At 40.6% G+C, this 24,375-nt stretch overlaps 1 protein-coding gene across 9 annotated transcripts in view; it reads right to left on the bottom strand.

Moving 5' to 3' along the window:
• FANCC (FA complementation group C) overlaps positions 1-24,375 on the bottom strand; it is a 249,943-nt gene that overhangs the window by 156,575 nt on the left and 68,993 nt on the right. For 8 of the 9 annotated variants that reach the window (XM_008257648.4, XM_070049801.1, XM_070049811.1 and 5 more), the window contains 3 exons: positions 13,461-13,685; positions 11,097-11,181; positions 5,096-5,190 (listed from right to left, as the gene is read on the bottom strand). In XM_008257648.4, the coding sequence (XP_008255870.3) occupies positions 5,096-5,190; positions 11,097-11,181; positions 13,461-13,625 (345 nt within the window). In that variant the 5' untranslated portion in view covers positions 13,626-13,685. Of the gene's footprint in view, positions 1-5,095; positions 5,191-11,096; positions 11,182-13,460; positions 13,686-19,705; positions 19,728-24,375 lie in introns of those variants that run through there. The other variant, XM_070049806.1, reaches the window with a different exon arrangement.

Here is a 24,375-nt window from a genome sequence, read left to right as displayed (position 1 = left end):
TCTATGAAAATATATGCAAGGATTAAGAAATATGTGCAATACTTTCCCAAAACAGGTGCTCAGCTTCAGGGAACTGCAAATTAAAATCATAACAAATACCACCATACTCATTCATCAGAAAAATCTCAACTCTGAAAGTCTGATAATATCAAGTAACACAGAGGCTTTGGAACTCTCCCATACTAATTTTGAGAATTTAAATTGGTACCACTGCTGTGAAAAACAATTTAATACAAGCCAATCAAATTAAAGATATGCCACATTCCATGACCTGTAATTTCACTTCTTTACTAAACACATGTATTTGACCCTGGATACATGTGACAGAGTATACATAGCAACAGTGTTCCTAAATCCCAGACACTGGAAACCAACCTCCATCCCAGGATTAATGGATAACTGTGTTCTATTAATGAAAATAAGTAAACTATAACTACATCCTGCACCATCACTGAATCTTACACCATAATATGGAACAAAATGACTGAAACACGAAAGAACACATATGTTTTATTCCACTCTATCAAGTTTTTTTTTTTTTACTAAAAAAAGAGGCCAAACTACATAATTAAGTGGCAAAACTATAAAGCAGTGTAAATAAAAGTCAGGCTAGTGGTTACTGCCTCAGGGGGCCGTTGGGGAATACAGGCAGCAGTGCCTGGCAAGCAGCAGGTGCTCGGACAGTGTCTGTGCAGCTGATCCCACAGTGAGACTCAGCTACTCAAGAAGCAAACATTCTTAGAAGGTGTGAAAGACTCCTGTGAGCCTAACCAGTTTCTAAATCATAAGAATAGCCATTGAGGTGGTGCTATTTGATGGCACAAGTGTGGTTCTTGGTAAAACTCCAAAAAAATGTTTTGAGTGTGCTTCCAACATATGCTAACATAAGCCAAGCATCAAACAGAACACTAATTTCTCCATTGTACTAAAAACAACTCATCCTAACATTTTCAAATTTAATTTAGTAATCTGTTTTTACTGAATATTATAATTTATGGAAAACCACTTGGTTTTTGATTCAGGCTGTTTCAATCGTATTTTTAATGATCTAAGAACATAGAGTGCTCTAGGATTGTATTACTACAGCCAGAACATCCTAGCACATAGTAGGCATTAAATAAATGTTTGCCCAAGGAATTAACAACTATTATTAAAATTTTACTGTTGTACAATTTTCACAAAGATACTGTACGATGGGAATACACCTTTATGTCACTCTAAAACTTTTACAGAGAAAATATCACTTCTCTTTTTAAAAAAGATTTATTTATTTATTTGAGAGGCAGAGTTATAGACAGAGAGAGGGAGAAATAGAGAGAGAGGACTTCCATCACTGGTTCACTCCCCAAATGGCCATAATGGTGGAGCCAGGCCAATCTGAAGCCAGGAGCTTTTTCCTGGTCTCCTACGTGGCTACAGGGGCTCAAGCATTTGGGCCATCTTCCTCTGCTTTCCATTAACAAGGAGCTGGATCAGAAATGGAGTAGCGAGGACTTGAACCGGTGCCCATATAGGATGCCAGCACCTGCAGGTGGAGGCTTAACCTACTATGTCACAGTGCCAGCCCTGAAAATATCACTTCTAATATAAAGTATACCCAGACATGTACAATTGATTTATAAACCAAAACCAACTTCTGTCTTGCTACCCTTATGGCTAACACAGCATTATGTAGGTACTGATTTGTGACTGGGATATGTAATTAGACTGTTAAGAGTCAAATAATTAATATAATTCCTACACACCTCTTTAACTCATTTATATTACTGCACAGTTCTGGGGCTGTCTTGTCTCTCTTGTACCCGCCACTGTTTCCTATTAGCATGTTCTTCTCAAAGGAAAATGCATTCAGGATTTTCAGTCTCACTAGGCCAACTCTGTTATCAAGTCTGGCTCTCACCTTCTCCGCTCAATGTCCTGGAAGAGCAAAAGAAACTGATAACCTCCACCTCCTCACCTCTCCCCCATTCCTCAGTCTGTAGCTATTTCTCTCCACCTCTCAGAAAAAAAAAATGCCTCACACCTGGTCACTAAATCCCAGCAGTGCTTCTTAATCTTCTGCTTTATGCTGTACAGCTGTCCTGTCCAACAAGGTGACCACTAGCCAAGTGTGGCTACTGAGCACTTGAACACAGTAAGACTGAATTTTTTATTTAATTTTAATTAAGTTTTTAAAAATGATGCTTGATTCAGTTAGAAGCTTCACTGAAAAAACTTGGCTGTGTGGATCTACTTTTTCGAACATAAATCTAACTAAAATATGAATAATGAATTTCCAATGAAAATGTAATGTCTGAATTAAGATGGAACATGTGATGTATGTACAATACCACAATGGACTTCAAACATGCATTCTGAAAAAAAGATTATAAAATAACCTCATTAATAGCTTTTATAATGATCACGTGTTAATATGATGGTATTTTGGATCTATTGGGTTAAATAAAATTTCTTCATAAAATTAATTTTACATATTTCTTTTTATGTTCCTACAGCAGCTACTAGGAAAATTAACATCACCTACATAGTAGATATTTTATTTCTGTTGGACAGTGCTCCTGTACAGCATTAGATACGAATGACTGCTCATCTTTCTCGGTATGCTACTACTCTTCTCCTTCTACTTCCTGGGCTCCTTTTACTCTGTCTCGGAAGGCGCGCTCTAGTGCCTAGCCCCCAACTCCCTGTGTGGGGTCACCTCACCCAGGCTTTCAGGGTGCACAGACTTCCAATCCTCTGTCAGTAAACTAGCTCACTCTCTGAGGACAACTCTCTGAACATCTCCACTCACACCTAACTGCTACGTCTGCACTCAATCTGCCTTTAATCTTCAGGTTTCTACTCATTAATGTCTTGTAAATCTCCCCGCTTCTCCATGTCATTCAGGCCCTTAGGACTTCTCACCTTTGTCACTCCAATAGCTTCCAAAAAGCTATCTCTGTTAGTTTCTACAATTCACATCTGATTGCTTCCCCACCACCTTCAAGACAAAATAAACCCTTCTTAGAATCATACGTAGGGGGCCGATGCCATGGCACACTAGGTTAATCCTCCGCCTGCGGCACTAGTATCCCATATGGATGCCGGTTCTAGTCCCGGTTGCTCCTCTTCCAGTCCAGCTCTCTGCTGTGGCCTGGGAAGGCAGTGGAGCATGGCCCAAGTGCTTGGGACCCTGCACCCACATGGGAGACCAGGAAGAAGCACCTGGCTCCTGGCTTCGGATCGGCGCAGCTTCGGCCGTTACAGCCATTCGGGGAGTGAACCAACGGAAGGAAGACTTTTCTCTCTCTCTCTCACTGTCTATAACTCTATCTGTCAAAAAAAAAAAAAAAAAAAAAAGAATCATACGTAGGCTTCCTGTTTGCCTGTCTCTCCTGCTTCATCATCACCAACCCTACAGCACTCCAAGCTCCAGACAGAGCTAAGCAGCTGCAGTTACCAAAATACAATATGTGCCTTCTATCATCATCTTGCTTTGCATGTTCTCTTTCTGCTGACAGAGACATTATTCACAACTCTATCTTGCTCTCCTACTCATTCTTCAGAACTCAGCCAATCTATTGCCTCCCCCAGGAAATGTCTACAAAACTCCACAATTGAGCCAGTGTCCCCTTCTTTGTCACCAATACTCTTAAACACAGATCCACCAATAACCCAACCACACAGGCCTGGAGGGATCTTGTTAGCAGACTATGAATTCCCTGAAGGCAGGAATTAAATGTTTTAACTTGACCTCTCTGCACTATATTTAAGCGCCTATTAATAAACAGACACAGTATTAAACAAGGGAAAACCACAGAATAGAATGTGAGGCTAGAAATTTAAAAATAGGCTAATAAAGTAACAAGCAAAATGAAGTTAATTCAATTACCTTAAAAACACTTTATTGGATGCCCTATTTTAGGGCTCGATGAGCAAGTCAATACAAAATTACAAGCTAAATAATCATTAAAATATCAAATATTCAACAAAAGCAACAACTAAAAGTTTGAATGTTATTATACATTTAGTCTTTTATCTTATATACACATATGCTTCTTCCCCTAATTTTACTTATCAGTTCCTTTCTTCAGATCTTACATTCATTTTCCTTCCAATTAAATTTTGTGTTATTCCCTTCCCTAACCCAATCCTCTTCTACAAAGACATTTCTACTGTCCCTTCTGTTCCCTTTCAATCTAACAGAAAAATACAAACACTGTCTTTGTTATCTCTGTTAGCAATTCCGTCTAAAATGAATGAATCATAAAAATCAGTGAATGCAATGATACCAATATTCAGGCAGATAGACAAAACCATATGTGTTAATCTGGTTGGGTGATTTCGTAATACTAAGCAGCTAATCTGAACCACATGCATACTTGCTGGAGGCTGACAAGTCCCTGGTCACTGCAGCAGCATAGTAGGGAGGAACAGAACAGAACAGCCAACTTGCTGGTGATGGGGGTAGCCCCAGCCCAGCCTTACCACATTCTCCATCTTGTTCCTGCTCTTCCAGAAGAAGCAGAAATGGCGGTGGGGGGGGGGGGGGTGGACATACAGGAAGCTGTCAGCCATCTGGACTAGCACCAGAGGTGATCCATTATGCGGTGTGAGCAGCAGGCACCAGGCAGCCCCAGATCCCAGTATGTGAGCATTCAGGCCCAGGTATCAACTTTAGGAAAGAGTGCTGTTCCCTGGGCATTTCTCAACTTTAGTTTCAATACAGAACAGATTTGGAGAGAGGCAGGAGTTATGCAAGTATTTAAACTTCATTGGTAGGGAAAAAAGATTCTTTGAAGGACACCAATTGCTAGAAGGAAATGGAGAACATTCTTTTAATTACCTGAAAGTAGTTTTCAAAACCACTCAAAAGGAGGTTTTTGTAGGCACGGGAAGGAAGTTCACCTTAAAGATGGTTATCTCTTAGCATTCACAATCAAGCAAAAGTGAAGTCTCCTGAATGACTTTACACCCAACAAGATAATGTAACAGTGAAGGGTACGTTCAAAGGAGCTTCTACGGCATCACAGAACTGAACCAGAAAAATAAACTTAAAAGCAGGCACCTTTTACATAGTCCATTAATGAAAAGCAGTTCAGATATTTACTCTTACCCGTGCCAAGGAGTTAAGCTTCGATTCTCCAGAGTTCTGTGGTTCTTTATTAATCAGACAACATAAGCACCATATGAGAATTATTTGGCTTTCACCTGTACAGAACAGGAAAACAAAAATGAGTAGGTTTCATCAAACAGGAAAAAAAGCAATCTGTATAAAAATTGTGAAACATTATGTTTAGGAAAATCTCAAACTGCTGTTTGCAGAACAAGCATCCAGGAGTGTGTGTGAAACTGAACTCTGTGGGTTTTCGTCTTCTTGTGGGTTCGGGATCACTTAACGCTTAGCTCTTGTGTGGTCGGTTTCCTTCTGTAACAGCAGAAACTTTTAAAGCCAAAGGAGAATGATGGAAAGAACTAAAAGAACTGGGCTTTTCTGGAGATCAGTTTTTTTACTTCATATTGCAAACCATTAATAATTTCAACCTTTTTAAGGCAATATAACTGCAAAAAGTAGCCAGTAGTTAATATTCCTGATTTAATCTTTAAATTTTCGAATTTTCCAAAATACCTTCACTTGTTACAAATAAATTTAGCAAAACATGATTGTTTGAAAGTGTATTCTGCTTAGAACCAAATAATCTGGATAAGAAGAAGCTTCATACATGCTCCTGTTTCCTTATTCCAAAATGCAAAACGTTACCAAATATGTGATGAAAATGCTGAACTTCGAAACCTTCTATCTGGCAGGAACATGTACATGATGAACCACTTTCTTTTTCCTTTTGTGGTGACTGAGCCCATTCCAGTTGGAGATTCTGACACAATTAAGAAACAAAAATGAAGCCCAAAAACTAGCGATGTCAGTACTGGAGCTAGAGCCGAGCAATATCAGACTGCACAGCAAGCCCCGGAGCCGAAGCTGAGACACTTGCCACCTGGAATCAGCTCCCTGCAGACGCACCCCATGCTTGTAACCTTCCCATCTCCTGCAAGGGAATAAGCACACATCCCTAACAGCTCCGTGAACAGACAATACAAACCGCCGTACTCTACCTTTGATTTTCACCCACAAACCAAAGAATGCTAACTTTTCTTTTTTAAGATTTATTTATTTTATTTGAAAGGCAGAATTACAGAACGGCAGAGAGAGAGAGAGAGAGAGAGAGAGAGAGAGAGAGGTGTTCCATCCATTGGTTCACTCCCCAGATGGCCTCAATGGCTGAAGCTGCACTGATCCGAAGTCAGGAGTTTTTCTGGGTCTCCCACAAAGGTGCAGGGGCCCAAGCACTTGGGCCATCTTCTGCTGCTTTCCCAGGCCACAGCAGAGAGCTGGACTGGAAGTGGAGCAGCCAGGACTCAAACAGGCACCCATATGGGATGCTGGCACTGCAGGCGGCAGCTCTATCCGCTACACCACAGCACTGCCCCAGGATGCTTTTAATCCCATTTTCCCCCATAAGCATCCATAAGCTTAAATTTTCGCAGTAAGTAACATTTCCAAAGTTCCTCACTGGTTATTCTGAGGACCATCATCTCCCCCTTAGATTTTATGAGCTCAAATAAAGCATCATAAGGCCTTGGCTTCCCTGAGATCAGATAATTTCATGAGTCACATAATTTAACCTCTAAAGATTCTAGGATTCTTCAGGTCAAACCAATGTCATTGATTAAAAATATCAGAAGAAATTTTAAGCAGCAAGTGCAAGAGACATACCCAATGATATGCTGACACAGCAGCATCCAGGTTTAGAAAGAATGCAAGGTGATGAGGGTGACAGGGAACATGTGCCACCATGAGAGAGGAGAGAGAAGAGAGGAGAGAGACAGAGAGAAATAGAGAGAGAGAGAAGGAACAGATTAAATCAGAATCCAAAAGATGGGACATTTCCTTCCAGGTGCTGGTGTGTTATTTTAAAGTTTCTTGGAAAAAGGAGGGGAGGGGAGGGGAGGGGAGAGAAGGAGGAAGAGGGGGAGGGGGAGGGGGAGGGGAGGGGAGGGGAGGGGAGGGGAGGAGGAAGAGAAGAGGCCAGCACCGCGGCTCACTAGGCTAATCCTCCACTTGTGGCGCCGGCACCCCGGGTTCTAGTCCTGGTCGGGGCACCAGATTCTGTCCTGGTTGCTCCTCTTCCAGGCCAGCTCTGCTGCGGCCTGGGAAGGCAGTGGAGGATGGCCCAGGTCCTTGGGCCCTGCACCTGCATGGGAGACCAGGAGGAGGCACCTGGCTCCTGCCTTCGGATTGGCACAGCTCGCCGGGCAGAGCGGCCATTTTGGGGGTGAACCAACGGAAAAGGAAGACCTTTCTGTCTCTCTAGAGAGAGAAGAGCCAGAGAAATTCCCAATCTTCAGGAGCTGCTTTTCTTTGCCCAGAGCTTAACTCCAAATGAAAGCTAAACTAATTCTTTAAATTTTAATTCTAGTTTAAAAGGAATGAAGGCAACAAATTTTTGGGGGGGGATAACATTTTTTAAAAATGATTTAATTAATTAATTTATTTGAAAGGCAGAATTACAGATTGAAAAAGAGAGATTGATTTTCCATCTGCTGGTTCACTCTCCAAATGGCCTGCATCAGGCCAAAGCCAGGAGCTTCAAACAGGTCTCCCATGAGGGTCCAAGGGTCCAAGCACTCAGACCATCATATGCTGCTTTCCCAGGCACATTAGCATGGAGCTAGAGGGCAAGAGGAACAACCAGGACTTGAACCAGCACTCATATACGATGTTGGTACTGCAGGTGGTGCCTTAATCCACCGTGCCACAACACCAGCCCCAATAAAGCTGTTTTGAACTGCTAAGTTTAAGGAGAAAACGTTACACAGAGTAAGTAGTGAATAACGAGGAAGAGTGGTGATAACTGTTACATGTCATCATGAGGGCAGAACCAGAGCCAACTCATGAGAACTGCAGAAGTGACAGCAGTATTTTCATGCAGAAGGCAATCCTGAATCAAAAGAGCTTGGGGACTGCCACTGTGGTATAGCAGGTTAAGCTTCCATCGGAAACACTGGCATCCCATATGGGCACCAGTTGGAGTCCCAGCTGCTCCACTTCCGATCCAGCTCTCTGCTACGGCCTGGGAAAGCAGTAGAAGATGACCCAAGTCCATAGGCCACTGCACCCACGTGGGAGACCCAGAAGAAGCTTCAGGCTCCTGGCTTCAAATCAGCCCAGCTCCGGCCATTGCAGCCATTTGGAAAGTGAACCAGCAGATGGAAGATATTCATTCATTCTCTCATTCTCTCTCTCTCTCTCTCTCTCTCTCTCTCTTTCCTGTTGTCTTTCTGTAACTCTGCCTTTCAAATCTTAAAGAATAAGAGATCTTCCCTCCCTGTTACTACCTATTTTTCCTCTACTCGTTTTGGTTGTCTTTTCACCTGTAAATCATTTCTCCTTCTTTATTATCATTATTTCTGATCCTGTTCTCAGTTAACACCCTGGGTGACCCTCTAGTTTCTATGATGGAAACTGTTGGTTTAAACTGTATTTAAAAAGCAATGTTGATATTATAAAACCTTAAGAAGGGCTGGCGCCGTGGCTCACTTGGTTAATCCTCCGCCTGCGGCGCCAGCATTCATATGGGTGCCGGGTTCTTGTCCCGGCTGCTCCTCTTCCAGTCCAGCTCTCTGCTATGGCCCAGGAAGGCAGTGGAGGATGGCCCAAGTGCTTGGGACCCTGCACCTGCATGGGAGACCAGGAGGAAGCACCTGGCTCCTGGCTTTGGACCGGTGTAGCTCCAGCCGTAGTAGCCATTTGGGGAGTGAACCAATGGAAGAAGACCTTTCTCTCTGTCTCTCTCTCTCTCACTGTCTAACTCTATCTGTCCAAAAACAAACAAAAAAGGAATAGTGTTTCTTTACTTCCAAAAACCCGTTATAAAACCCATGAAGCATCTAACAGTGGTAGGGGGCATCCCATAGTTTCTTCTTCTTTCTCTTGCCATCAATATCAGCTTAGTTCCATGTTTTCAAACTTTTGGTCATGACACATGAAGAGCTGTGAAATCAGTTTTGAGTGATGAAAAACATGTTTTAAAATAGCATAGTGAATGGGGCTGGCACAGTGGCACAGCAGGTCAAGCTGTCACCAGCAGTGCTGGCATCCCATGTAGGCACAGGTTCTAGTCCCAACTGCTCCACTTCCAATCCAGCTCCCTGATAATGTGACTGGGAAAGCAGCAGAAGATGGCCCAAGTTCTTGGGGCCCTGAACTCGTGGGCCCGCAGCTTCAGATCAGCTCAGTTCTGGCCACTGCAGTCATCTGGTGAGCGAATGAGCAGATAAAAGACTTCTCTCTCTGCCTCTGCCTCTCTGTAACTCTGCCTTTAAAATAAGTAAATAAATCCTTTTTCAAAAATAGCATAGTGAATATGGATTGCACATAAAAACAAGCACTCTGGTCATTTGTGTGTATGCATGTGTATGTGTCTTGATGTGTAAGTATGGATATTGGCAGGGACCCAGGTACTTGAGTCATCACCTGCTGCCTCCGAGTATGCACTGGCAGGAAGCTGGAATTGGGACTGGAGGTAAGACTTGAACCAGGCACTACAGTATGGGATGAGGACATCCCAAGCAGCATCTTAACCACTATGCCAAATGCCTGCCCTAGTTCACATCTCCTATAATGACTTATGACAGGCTAGGAAAAGGAAATTGCACAAAATTCTTTAAAACATCAAAGGAAAATATTCATTTTCTTGTTTCTAATGTCATTATATTATGCAATTAGTCTTTGACTTTTAAAAAAACCTGAAAAGTAAATATCAGCTAATTAGACAGTCAATCTACAGCAACAAACTTCAACTGTACTGCCTGAGTTGTGCCTGTTCCCCCTATGCTAGGCCCCAGGAAGACAAACAGAACTAAAATCACAGCTCCTGCTCTTGAGAGACAGTCAGTTCCCCAGGTGTCAGAGAGCAGAATAAGTATTATAATAAAGACAGCTGCTGGAATGGTTCCTACCCAGCCTCAGTAAGGCTATTTCAAAGGTCTAAGACAACAAAGAGGAGAGAGGCCAAAGAAATAGATGCAAACCACAGGCCCTCTGACATCAAGTGCCCGCAGGCAGCATCAGGAGAATGACCCGCCTATCATGCATTCCCTGTGGCTGTGGAAAATGAAACAGAACAGAGGTGAGGCTGGCCAACAGGCAGGAGGGCAAGGAAAGAACACCTCCTCTAAAGTCTTCCCAAATCTGTCTCAGCCTTGAGTAAAACCAAAACGTCACCTCTAAATAACAACAGAGCCTTGGCAGGATTTGGATTCTGAAAAACGATTTTACAACATGAGAAACAATTTATGAGTTAGTATGAAACTGTGAAGCAAAGAAATTAAGTCACTATCTTAGTATAACTATTTTACAGTGGTTATGAAAGTCACTGCAGACCAAAACAGATATTTAAATCGGTGAGTTTCTGCCCTCCAATACAAAGAGCTCTATTTTCTACAGAACTGTATATGTGCATGATTGTGAGCATGCATGTGTGTAGGTATATACATATCTATATATACAAATACACACACATATATGGGCGACAATAAAGGACGCCTTCTTTGTATTGAACAATGAAAACAATAAATAAGGCAGTCCAAGAAAAACAGGAGAAAGGTTTATAACTTAAGCCTCTGTAATTTTGTTAAACAATGCAACATTAAAACTCTTAGAAGTTTGCATTTTGAGGGGCCAACGTTATGAAATAGTGGGTTAGGCTGCTGCCCGTGATGCCAGCAACCCATGTGGGTTCCAGTTCAAGTCCCAGGTGCTCCACTTCCAATCCGGCTCCCTTCTGGGGTACCTGGGAGGTTGGTGGAAGATGACCCAAGTCCTAGGGACACTGCCACCCATATGGGAGACCAGGACAGGGCTCCTGGCTCCTGGTTCTTGGCTTCGGCCTGGCTCAGCCCTGGCTATTGTGGTCATCTGGGGAGTCAAACAGTGGTTGGAGATCTCTGTCTCTAATATTCTCTTTCTCTCTTCCTAACTCTGCCTTTCAAATAAATCAATCGTTAAAAAAAAAAAAAAAGTTTATGGTTTGAAAGAATATGCTTTGGATTCTTACCATATGCTAAGATAAAAGGGTTCCAGCAAGTTTTTGTCAACAGTTGATCAATTGTGGGGAATCTTTTCATAATTGTATTAGAATCCTGTAAAAGAAAATTATGTTTTAGTCAGAAAAACAGCATGGAACAACTCAGAAAGACTAAACCACAGCCTGAGCCTGAGGGAGCCTAAATGCTTCTAGTTAAGTATATATTTTTAGAAAATTAGGCAAAACAGGATCAGTGAAGATCTTTAGGTAAGTAAATCAAATAAAGTTTATCAAGTCAGCAATCACCTTATTTAAACCAAGGTCACCGAAACTATGGTTTATGACATAACTAGGTAAAATCAATTTTGTTACAAAATTTTATTTCATTTTATTTAAAAATAATATGGACTAAGAGTAAAAGATAAAAATTACTGGTGATAACTTAATAATATAAATAAATAATATTTAATAATGTAAGCCCATGTCATCATCTTGGCTTGTTTTTTAAAAAAGATTTATTTATTTGAAAGGCAGAGTTACAGAGAGAGAGACAGACAGACAGACAGACAGACAGAGAATGGAAGCTCTTCCATCTGCTGGTCCACCCACTAAATGGCCACAATGGCCGGAGCTGGACCGATCAGAAGCCAAGAGCCAGCAGCTTCTTCCAGGTCTCCCACGTTGCTGCAGGGGCCCAAGCACTTGGGACATCTCCCGCTGCTTTCTCAGGCCATAAGCAGGGAGCTGGATCGGAAGTGGATCAGCCAGGACTAAAAATGGCACTCATATGGGATGCCAGTGCTGCAGGCAATGGCTTTACCCACTACACCAAAATGTTGGCACCCTTTTTATTTATTTAAAGAATTATATATTTATTTGAAAGGTGGAGTTACAGAGACAGAGAGGGAGAGACAGAGAGAGAAAGTTGGCTTTTTGTTCTAACATAAAGAGAAGTCTCTAACGCAGCCCCAGGAAGGCTATTTCAAAGAAGTTTAAAAGGGCAAGAACTCTGGAACATGTAAAAAGAAATAAAGCCTGCCAAAACATAAAGATATATATCTCTGTTTATTACTATTTTGATTGCTATATGCTAAATGACATCATTCTTAATCTACAATAACCTAAACCCTGAGACAAGCAAAGATCAACCAAATAGAAAACAGCTTAAGATTAAAAAATACACATGCTGTTGTACAACTGGCCCCTTTCCCATTACTTTACCTTTCATGCAAGTTCAAAACTAAAACCCAACTGAGATAATGTGCAGGTAAGCTGAGACGATAAGCATTTCCTGCTGCTGCAACAATGAAGGCCTCCCATTTGTCTCAGCGTCAAGGCTGGCCCAAGACTTTCTGGGACCATCTTAAGGTCAAATTACGTAAGTCTCACTATAAAAAAGTTTTTAAAATTAGCACTGAGTGCTTACACAGACTTTTATCTTTCCTTCTAGTTTGTAAAATACTCACGTGTTTTACTCATATTACCAACTTGAATTATTCTTCAAATTCCCTACTGCCTCTTTGATTAAGGGAAAAGAAGCATAATACATAAACATTTATGTTAAATGAATTTTACTTTTCATTTTGAAATTTAAAAATATAAAATATGTTCATAATATGAAAACGTGTTAAGTAGCAAAAGTATCTTTCACAATAAAAGTAAAATTTTATCAAAATATATTAAGCTTTGAAAACAATAAATTTTTCTAACAGTGAAGACTCCTTGAAATATTTGTAAGAAGAGATTTTAATATTTATCATTTCTTAGGAAAGCCCACTTGAGAAAAGGGTTGAGGACAGAGTAAGCATTTCAGAAAACTTTTCAAGATTTGAGGGACACAAAGTTCTTGAAAAGAGTCCCAGGGCAGGCATTTATCCTAGTGGCTAGGATGCCCACAACCCACAACAGAGTACCAGGATTTGATTCCCAGCTCCAAATCCTGACACCAGCTTCCTGCTAATACAAACCCTGGGAGGCAGCATGTAATGGCTCAAATAATTGGGTTCCTGCCACCATGCAAGAGACTTGAGCAACATTCTTGGCTTTGGCCCCAGCCCAGCCCTGTAAGCATTTGGGGAGTGAATCAGCAGATGCAAGCTCTCTCTCTTTCTCTATCTGCCCTCAAATAAATAAACAAAATAAATAAAACTTTAAAAAACAGCACTACTTATTACCGGACAACAAGCACCACTGGTAACCATATAGGTAGTAAAGAAGAGAATACTGAAGTAATAAAGAAGAGAAAGCCAGCTCTCATCTGCAGTACCTACAGAAAATCTGTATTGCTAATCCATCACTGCATTAAGTCCCTGACACTGAAAACATTCTGCTTAGGCCGGTCTGGTACAGTCCCTGATGTCACATGACAGTTCATTCCTATGGTTCACTACTTACCATCTCTTTCAAGGCTTCATACATCTGCCTCAGGAACTCCTGGAAACGAGGCAGATGAAGACAGGTATCCTGCTGGGTTTCCCAAGTGGAGGCCTGGTCCCATTCAGAAAGCTTCTGCATCCAAAACTGACAATCAGAAGCCAGGCTTACAGAATGCTTAGCCATCTCAGCAAGGGGAGAAAGCTGACGTCCTTTCACAGAGTAAAAGGTGAGCACACATCAAAGCTGCAAAAAAGGGAATAAACGAAGCATTTTAAAAAGGAGCTTTTCTCAGTGCCTGTGTGACCCACTGATGGGTGAAACAGGGAATCAGAAGAGATGAAAATAACGTGCCTTCTATACTGGAGCCATCTTTGAATTATTTGAAAATGTGTCACCCAGCTGTAGTTCCAATTTTTACCATCTGAACTTTTTGTCATGAATAATATCATTAGACTAGAGGTCATTATACCTCCACAGGCATCTGTTAATTATGTACAAAAGCACAGCTGATAATGCTTTATATCTTCTTTTTAAGATTGAGCTATTTATGAATGTTCTCAATATGAAGTTCCTTTGAGTATTTTAATGTAACAGGAAATCAAAAACATCCATGGGTGCTTAATACTAGTCTGTGCCTAAGAAATGTTTTTGAAGTTCTTATGTTTTATATGCATTTCTGGCTTCTCATTTAGGTGTAAAAAGTTTCTATGCATTCCTGTCTAGTGAATTTTCTTCCCAATTTTTCATTTCTTAGAAAAAAGTAAAATAATGCATTCCACATGCATCAATTTAAAGACTGCTTTAAATGAGTGATCTCAATTCATTCACAAAAGAAGTCATATTTTAGTAAAATAAAATAAATTCCAATTATTGAGGAGGTATACTAGTCGTAAGTAAAAGAAAATAAAATCTCCTAAGCTTCACTTCCTCTGGAAGTCCATGTTAAAAAGAGTAACGGAATGCCCACAGTGAGCACATGCCACAAATAGAGGCAGCCCCTCCCAGCTCAGGCCCCTGCGGCTGACCTAGGACGGCCTAGAGAGAATGGAAGGAAGGGCTGCTTCTCCACAGGCGCAGACTGTCAGACTGTCCTGCAGCAAGAAGCAGACAGGCCACCTCATTCCAAAAGGCCGCTCTGTGAGTGGTCAATCAAGTGAGCATAAATCTTCAGCAGCAATAGTGAACACATAAAATACTCCCAATTAACTGTCAAAAATATCAACAAAGGAGGCTCCCATTACCAAACAGGGAAACAAAGACCCATTTAAGAAGATGTACAATTTAGCTACAGTGCAAAAAAAAAAAAATCTAGACCGGGAAGATGAAATTTTTTAAATAGTACTTAACAATGTACAATTCTGACAATGTGTCAAAAAAAAAAAAAGAAAAATATTTCATAGAACACACTTATACTGTCAAATAGTACCAAATAGACAAAAACCTAGGCTCTGGTCCTGACTGCCCTCTCATTCTCCTTTTCCAAGCCATCACCAATACCCATCAATTCCACCTACTAAATACATGTGATCTGACTTGATCACATGCATTTTCCTGACCCCACCTGACCACAGCTCAATCTTTCCTAGAGCAGCTCCTAGAAGGTGCATCCTGCTTGTATTCTACCATGTCCCACCTCCCCTTCTCCATTCCCTACAAGGTACAGAACAAATTTTGCAAATGCAAATCTGATCCAGCACACACTCTGGCTTAAAGACACTCATCAACAGCTTTCTTGGAAAGAAATCCAAACTCCCTGTAGAAGGCAAAAAAAAAAAAAAAAACAACTCCTTAAGGACCTGCAAAACATGGTTCTAGCCCCTGCTGACCTCCTGCTTCCTCCCCCCAGCTCAGCCCAAGCTCTCTGCTTCAGGAACACACTGAACCCCCTGGTTTCCAGGCCTTTCCAGTGATTCCTGCACAGTTTACCATAGCAGTCATTACTCTGGGCATTTATTTGTTCACTTAGTTACTGCTTCCTCCACTGGTATGTAAATTCCCTGTCTTCCTGGAATTTAGCACATACCTGGCAAACATTCAATAAATATTGAATGAAGGAATGAATTATTCAATGGTGTTTTTCAAAGTATAGTTCCAAGCTAAATGCCATAGCAAAAAACTTCTTCAGATAAAGCAATTCAATTTCTAAAAGGTAATTCTCCCCCCAAAAAGACAAATTTTAAAGTGTCACCTGTGTGAAATTTATTAATATCCTATTTTATAAATACAGTAACAGCTCATACACATTTATACTATTTTCTTCACAGCATATTAAACACTTTATGAATACTGATTTATCCTTTACAGCAATTCCACAAAGTGGATACTATTATTTTCCCCATTTTAGAGAGACAGAAAAATTACCCAAATGCCCAAAGTAAGACTAGGTAAAAACCAAAGGAAACAATAAGTAACACCCGAGCTATGACTGTAGGATTTGAATCCGGTGTCTGGCTCTAACATCTGTGCCTTTACACAAAGAAACAAACTCAAAAAATAAACTGATGAATTTCTGATGTATTTTATATGGCACCAGTGGCAGACCAGTTTAGATATCTGGGAACAATAAACTGAAGAACTTTTTGATAAAAGAGACAAGCATCATTATTTTAACAACATTGCAAACAATCTTTAGCTCAGCAACAGAAATGCATCTGGTTGTTTTAAATACAAACAGTTCTAGGGATCATGCAATACAGTGGCCCTCAATGTTCTGTTTCACAGTCTGTGTGTGTGTGTGTGTGTGTGTGTGTGTGTAGTGTCAAAGCACGGGTACACTGGTCATAATGGTAGCAGTAGGGATGCTGAACACACTGTCATGTACCCTGGCAGCAGCTCACTTAGACAAATGGTCTCCCCAAAGCCTAGGGATGTCCCTACTGAGATACATTGATCTAAAAAGGCATACTTTGGAATGGGCATCGGTTGGTTTTGTCTGTTCAGCATTCTTGCTCCTATCTTTTGGTTATGCTATGTTCCCTCTCTTTTGGGAAAGTATTCTTCCTCCATTCTATGAGGTCTTGGGGTGAAGGTGGAGAGCAGAGGCTGGGAGGGAGTGAAGGGGGTGGCTGTTGATCAAAGCACCCAGTACCATCATCCACAGGGTGGGATAATGATTCACTGAGCCAACTCAGGCTATGCTGGAAATCTGAATCTTGAGTTACATTAAAGTAAGGGTGGACAAAGTTATTCAAAGGCTCTTCTAGCCTAGATCCTTGGAGCTAGCCTTGTTCCTGTCTTTATAAAGTACGTGTTTCTCTAAAACTTTAACATCTTAAATATTTCACTCCACTTTCTCCTTGCTTACAAATTTTCTGCTATGCTTTGGGTGTGATTTGTCCCCAAAAGGTTTATGTATTAGGAGCTTGGTCCTCAGTGCAGTGATGCTGGGAGGTGGGATCTTTGAAAGGTGGGGCCTAATGGGAGGTCCTTAGGTCAACTATTGGTGCAGCTCTCAGAAGGGACCCAGGTGTAGGGAACCTTTTTTTCTGATCCATAAAGGTCACTCGGGTATTTATAACATCATTCATGGGTCATATAAAATGATCTACTTAAAATGAGCTGGCTATAGATTTACTGGAGTATAAGCCCTGTCTGCAGTTGCTGTGGCAGGGCCAGACCAAGTGATTTTGTGGGCCTTACACAGCCTGTGGGCTGGATGCTCCCCACCGCTGGATTAAGGCATTTCTCATGGGACTTGGTCTGTTCTCATGAGAAACATGTTATAGAACCCTGAGCCTGGACTCATCCAGCCCTCTCTGGCTTCCTGTTTTGAGATAAGATGCTTCCTCCAACCACAAAAACACAGCCAAAGAGGGTTCTCACCATAGCTAAGTCCATGCCAGCACCACACTATTTGAACTTTCAGCCTCCAAAAATGTGAGCTTCTCTTTTCTTTCTAAGTATCTGCCTCAGGTATTTCATTATACAAATGAAAATCAGACTGATAAATTTTCCGAGATGTTGAATGTAATTCTTACCTTTACTCCTCAATAAGTAAATTGCTTTTTCCCTCTGGCTTCTTCTGGGATTTTTTTCTTTAGCTTTCTATATTTTGAAAATTATATGCCTTGGTAGAATTTCCTTGATTTTTATCCTGCTTTGTGTTCTTTTAGCTTCCTGGATCTGTTTGGTGTCTGACATTAATTTGTGAAATTTTTAGTCATTACTGTTTAAATATTTCTTCTCTTCCTCCTCTCTTTTCCTCTGGAAAAGAGATTTTCCATCCTCTGTAATTTTTTATCAGTCTTTGATCTTTTTGCTATTTAGTTTTGGAGATTTATATTGAGATATCCTTAAACACAAATTTTTTTTTCTTCAGCTGTGTGCCATCTACTAGTAAGATCATCAAAGACATTTGTCACTTCTGCTACAGTATTTTTCATCTCCAGCATTCTCACTGGTTCTTTCTTAGGACTCCGATCTCTCTGCTTGCATAACGCATCTGTTCTTGCAAGCTGTCTATCCATTAGAACCTACTGCATGTTAGTCCTGCATGTTTTAAATTCCCTGTCTGATATATCGCTGCCATGTCTGATTCTGATGCTTTCTCTGTCTCTCCAAACTGTGTTTTTTGCCTTGTAGTTTGCCTTGTAATTTTCTCTTGAGAGCCAGACATGATAATGGGTAAAAGGAACTGCTATAAATAGGCCTTTTGTAATGCAGTGGTAAGGTGTAAGGGGAGCTAAAGTATTCGAAAGTCCCATGAATAGATCTCTTATAAAACAGATCTTTTATATAGAATGTACAGTCCAAAAGTTTTTCTCAGACTTCATAATTGCTCCCCATCTTAGCTGGGACAGGAAAGTAGGTTGAAGATCAGTTTTTCTCTTCTCTGAGGTCGGCTGACTATAAGACCCCAGCAGGCGAGGCTGTGGTTAACTGGTTTCTCTCTAAGAAGAGCAGAGTGCTCTGGCATATGTCAAAATAGTTCCTTTTCCCCTCCCCCTGCCAGAAGCATTAGAGGATTTTTCTCCATTATATACTGTGAGTTCCTGGTTAAGCTCAGAAGAAAAAACAAAAGCATGAAGATTTCTCTATGACCAGGTTCCCCTTGACCATGTTAAGCCTCCAGTGATCAGTCAATTATAATTCAGGCTTGCCTGCTCTCACTCTAGTTCCCACCAAAGTTGCTACTTCAAAATACTGGGATTCTCTGTATCCACCTGTCTTTCGAAGGCAAGGGTAATGGTTTGCCCTATGATTTCATTTCTCTTATAAAACTAAGGAGAGTTGATGATTTTCCAGTTTGTTTTTTACTTGTTAAGATGGAGTGGCAGATTCCAGTTCTTTACATGTACAACTGGAAATCAAAAGTCCTTCTAAAGTAGGGTTTTTCAGCTCTCTGATTCTGTCAGCTTCCCACTTGAATCATCCACTGTTGTTTTCTGTGGTTGTAAATCAAAGAATACTAATTGCTATAGCCATAGGTACCCACTGGTGAACTATAGGCAACAGATCTTTGGAGAAAGGAAGGATTTTAAGACTGCTTATTTCAAAACTGAGAAAATGGTAGTAAAACTTCTGTTCATTTTAGGGAGTTGGAAACCAGCAGTTCATGGAACAAGAAGGAAATACATATCAATGAGGAATGTCCTACAACCAGGGACCTTGATTCATTATGCTCCTCCAAGAGGAAGAGCTAAGTGAAGCCAATGGAATCCAATCCAACCTGTTCTCCAAATTCCATAAATTACCAAAAAAAAAAAAAAGTTTCACTTGTGGTGATATGTTGAGAACCCCATCTCCCCAACTGAGGGGCCAATGAGTCAATATTAGGCTATCAAAAGCATATCAAGGGGTCAGCCAGGTTAAGCTGCCACTTGCAAAACTGACATCCCTTTTCAGAGCGCAGGTTCAACTGCTGGCTGGCCAGACTCTGATCCACTTTCCCGCTAATGTGCCTGGGAAGGCAGCATAAGATGGTGCAAGTACTTGGTCCTGTTGTCCATGTGGGATAACAGAACAGAGTTCTGGTTCCTGGCTTTGGCCTGCCCCAGACTACTGTGGCCATTTGGGTAGTATACCAGCAGATAGAAGATCTCTCTCTTTTTTCAATCTTTCCATTTCTCTGTGTTTCAAATAAATAATTTTTTAAACAAAAAGAAAGCATATCAAATAGTGACTCCAACTAATAAGCTGCACTTTAGATGTAGATCCTTACTGGAACAAATTATTAGCACTCTACCTAGCATGCAGTTATAAAATGACACTTCTATTTCTCCATTGGTATAAAATAAGGACATTAGAAAGCAGTTCTCATTCACCTGCCACCACAATAGCAACTCAGGGCACGGCAGATTACAATGGGTACATTACACTGTACTGGTCTACTGAAGATTACCAGGTTGAAAGACCCTGGAGAAGAAGAAGACACAGATATTTTTCATGTACTTATATTTGCACGTATACAGATATTTTGCATGTACACAGATATTTGCATGTACTCCAGATGGTGGGATATGAATCCCATGAATGTACAGGATTGCTACTTCAAAAAGTTTCTTGTGATCTCAAGAACTGTCCCAAGTCAAGATAGTCTCCCCCTTTTTTAAAAAATTTATTTATTTATTTGATGGGCAGAGTTACACATAGAGAGAGAGAGAGAGGTCTTCCATCTGCTGGTTCACTCCTCAAATGGCCATAATGACCCAAGATGGATGGATCTGAAGTCAGGAGACAGGAGCTTCTTCCAGGTCTTCCACATGGGTAACAGGGGCCCAAGGACCTGGGCCATCTTCCATTACATTCATAGATCATTAGCAGGGAGCTAGATAGGAAATAGAAGCAGCCAGGTCTTAAACCAGCACCCATATGGGAATGCCAGTGCCACAGGCAGAGGCTTAACCTACTACACCACAGCACCATTCCCAAGATAGGCCCTTTAAAATGAAAATACACCAAAAACTAGTACCAGGGTTTGCTTACAATGGGAAAACCTAAATGGCTGGATAATAAGTGCAGGAAGGGAACTTATGTTTCAATGTACACTTTTTGGCACCTTTTCAATTTAATGCCACACATACTAATTACTCAGAATTAATAATGAACAAAAAGTGAGTGATAATTACTGTACTTTGTACCTGCTAAGAGACAAGATGCTTTGGCCCACACCGCGGCTCAATAGGCTAATCCTCTGCCTGCGGCACAGGCACACTGGGTTCTAGTCCCAGTCAGGGCGCCAGATTCTGTCCTGGTTGCTTCTCTTCCAGTCCAGCTCTCTGCTGTGGCCCAAGAAGGCAGTAGAGGATGGCCCAAGTACTTGGGCCCTGCACCCACATGGGAGACCAGGAGGAAGCACCTGGCTCCAGGCTTCGGATCAGCATGGTGCGCTGGCTGCAGTGGCCATTGGGGGTGAACCAACGGCAAAGGAAGACCTTTCTCTCTGACTCTCTCTCACTGTCCACTCTGCTTGTCCAAAAAAAAAAAAAAAAAAAAAAAAAAAAAGGCAAGATGCTTGACTTACATCACTAAGATCCTGAAAGCAGTATATACTGCACGGGTTTTATACCATTTATCTGCTTTTACCCATGTCTGTCAATAAAAACTACAGGTAGAGCTGAGGGGAAGAGTCACTGCACAGCTGGCCCATGCTGAAGCACTCTGTCACTCAGTTCTGTCACCCAACAAATACAACATGCATGCAGTGCTCGCCTCAGCAGCACATACACTAAACCACGCATGGAAGAACTGTGTTCTGGAAAGAGCCCGTGGCAGGCCTCAGTGACTGCCCTGATCTTCCAAGCTACAAAGCAGCCCTCTATCATCCTGTGCAAACTGTGCCTGCATGGTCAGAATGCATGAGTGAGGTTCTGGGACGCCATCTATATCATACAATCTTCCAACACTCTCCTCTTTCTGTCTCTTCCTATCTAGTATATTATTAGTAGATAAATATTCTATTTAGTCTAGAATTGACAGAGTATAACAGAGATGGAAATGGAAAGAGGAACTGACATTATCCAGAACTCCTGGAAATGAAGGTAGATGCATTAACAGGGCATTACTTTGAACTACCTCTCCTTCTGGAGGAAAAGAGGGATAAATTATGTTCATCGGAAATGTTTTTAAAACTCTATGGAAAGCGGCAGGTTTCAATGTCGTGGGAAGCCAGCAAGTGAAAAATAGTGGCTAGCTGTGGGCTTGCCTACCCAGCATTCCTTTCCTGTTCTTTTGAGATTATCACTCGCACCTCGTATTTGAAGAACTACCCTTCTCTTTTCTAGGTCTTGCTGAGACTGTGAATCAAGGCGTTCATCCTTAGAAGCTGGGGAGTAGCAGACATCTAACAGATTACTAGGCAATAGGCTACAGAGATAAATGGAAGTTTATGCCTATTCGTCTGACACCACTCAAAAACAGCAGACTTCCACCAAATGGGAACAATAGCTTATTCTGGTCTCATTTACACACAGGCTATGTGTTCAACTGAAATTTTGCTAATGATGTTTCTTTCTCGTATTTCTATAATTAATGAATATTTTTAAATGCACAAATAATAATAAAGCCACCAAATGAACCCTTAGATAGCTCATTAACTAGTTCAAACAATTATCAAGATTTTATACTTTTTTTAAAGATTTATTTATTTTAAAGGCAGAGTTCATAGTGAAAGAAGAGCTCTTCCATTGTTGGTTCAATCCCCAAATGGCTGAAATAGCCAGGACTGGGCTAGGTTAAAGCCAGAAGCCAGGTGCTCCATCCAGGTCTCCCATGTGGGTGGCAGGGGTCCAAGGACTTCGGCCATTATCCATTGCTTTCCCAGTCACATTAGCAGGGAGCTGAACTGGAAGTAAAGCAGCTGGGATTTATTTTTTTGCTAGCTTCTCTGATTTTTAGCAGCCAGCCTTCTTTCAAACTCTTGGTCTCTCCCTTCTTAAAATGTGGTAAATACCTGGTGGGGCAGTTAAAATTTCATCCAATTTCTGTTCTACTTCAAAAAACGGTAAGTATATAAGTGATACCAATCTTCCTGCTAAAAGTTACTCCATAAAGCTGCAAAAATGTAAAAACCATAATCCAAAAAGCCTCAAAGAATCGGATAGATAGGGTGGAATTATCAGAGAAAGATCCTGGCACACAGGATTGCAAAGGCCTAGGAACTCATATGCTGATCAGGAAGAGGTGGTTAAAAAGTCATAAGAGCTTTTATATTTCCTTTTAAGATTTATTTATTTGAAAGGAAGAGTGACAGAGAAGAGACAGAGAGCAACAGAGAGCAAGAGCAAGAGCAACTGCCCTCAATGCAATGAAATAGGAAAGGGACTAACCTCGCCTAGGATTCTATACCCAGTTAAAATATCCTTCAAAAATAAAGGTGAAATAAAGCCTTTATGATATACTAAAACTGAAACAATTTGCTATTATTTTGTTGTAATTTCTAGGATATCCATTAATAGAATACTAAAAAGGGTATATAATTTAATCAGAGCAGAAAAATTTGTAGTAAAGAAAAAGACTCTCAAAAGGGCAATATTGAAGGAAAAAGAGGAACACAAGAAATCAACAAGATAAATAAAAAGCACAGATAGATTTAAAATCAAATATACTAGAAATTACATTATAAATTAATGGATTAAAATAAGGGATTGAATCTTCAAGCAAAGAAACAAAGATTAGCACTTTTGAATTCTAAAAAAGACTATAGCTGTTACAAACGACACATCTAAAACATACAGATACAGGGTTATAGAGAGGCCAAACGAAGAACAGGAAAAATAATACCATGCAAAATGAACCAAAGGAATCAAATAAACTTCATGAAACAGACTTTGCAGTAAAAAAAAAAAAAAAAAAAAAAAAAAAAAATCAGAGGTAAAGAAGGTCATTTCATGATGATAAAATGAGAACATATAACATGAAAATGACATTAATTGTAAGGCAAAAAAAAAAATCAATTCCGGTCATGGTGAGATATTTCAACATCACCTCTCACCTCTCTCTAAATAGAAAAATTCTTGAATTACAAACTATCCTTCAAAGAAAGTTTATTTTTTTTTAAGATTTTATTTATTTATTTGAAAGGCAGAGTTACAGACAGTGAGACAGACAGAGAGAGAGGTTCTCCATCCGCTGATTCATCCCCAAACGGCCGTAACGGCCAGAGCTGTGCCAATCTGAAGCCAGGAGCCAGGAGCCTCCTCTAGTCTCCCACAGGGGTGCAGGAGCCCAAGGACCCGAGCCATCCTCCGCCACTCTTCCAGACCACAGCAGAGAGCTGGATGGGAAGAGGAGCAGCAGAGACCAGAACCGGCTTGAGAGCCATTTTCTGGCAATTCTGGCAATTTTCCACTTCTTGACTGTAAGCCAGTAACATCTAAGGGTACCTTCAAAAAGTTTATGGAAAAGTGTAATTAAAAGATAAATCTGTTTTGGTGGAAAAAGTTTTGAAATCCATACAGTTTTTTAATAATATATATTTTCCATAAACTTTTTAAAGTTTTAAAGACTTCCTTCTATGCATTCATTTCTCAATAATTAAAAGTATAAATGAGGGCAGGTTGTTATAGCAAGGGTTAGTCCACTGCTTGGGATGACCATATCCTTTATTAGAAAGAGGAATAAGAGAGTGCCATACTCAAATAGACACAATGAGACAGCTTCCACACAGCGCCGTTAACAAAAAAATGCATGCCTTATAAAATGGAACCAATTCTTTGAATTTATGATAATTTAAACTTTTTTCTCAAAATTAATTTTCTAACCCAGTTAATTTGTAAATCTATTAGACAAGTGAGAGGTGACTTCTTTTATCAATACCATAATCCTTTCTTACCCTAAATGTTAAACTTTTACTTTCTTGTAATTCTACTAGTTTCTATATCCAAATTTATTTCATTATGAGCTCTTCGAGATGTATTTATTGTTCAGTATCTGAATAACACATTCCCTTAAAACCCAGGATTTTAACAAGTAGTTTGCACACACACTGTATACA

This window comes from Oryctolagus cuniculus, chromosome 1 (genome assembly GCF_964237555.1).
Source record: "Oryctolagus cuniculus chromosome 1, mOryCun1.1, whole genome shotgun sequence".
NCBI lineage: Eukaryota > Metazoa > Chordata > Mammalia > Lagomorpha > Leporidae > Oryctolagus > Oryctolagus cuniculus.
This window is presented reverse-complemented; position numbering and strand designations above follow the sequence as displayed.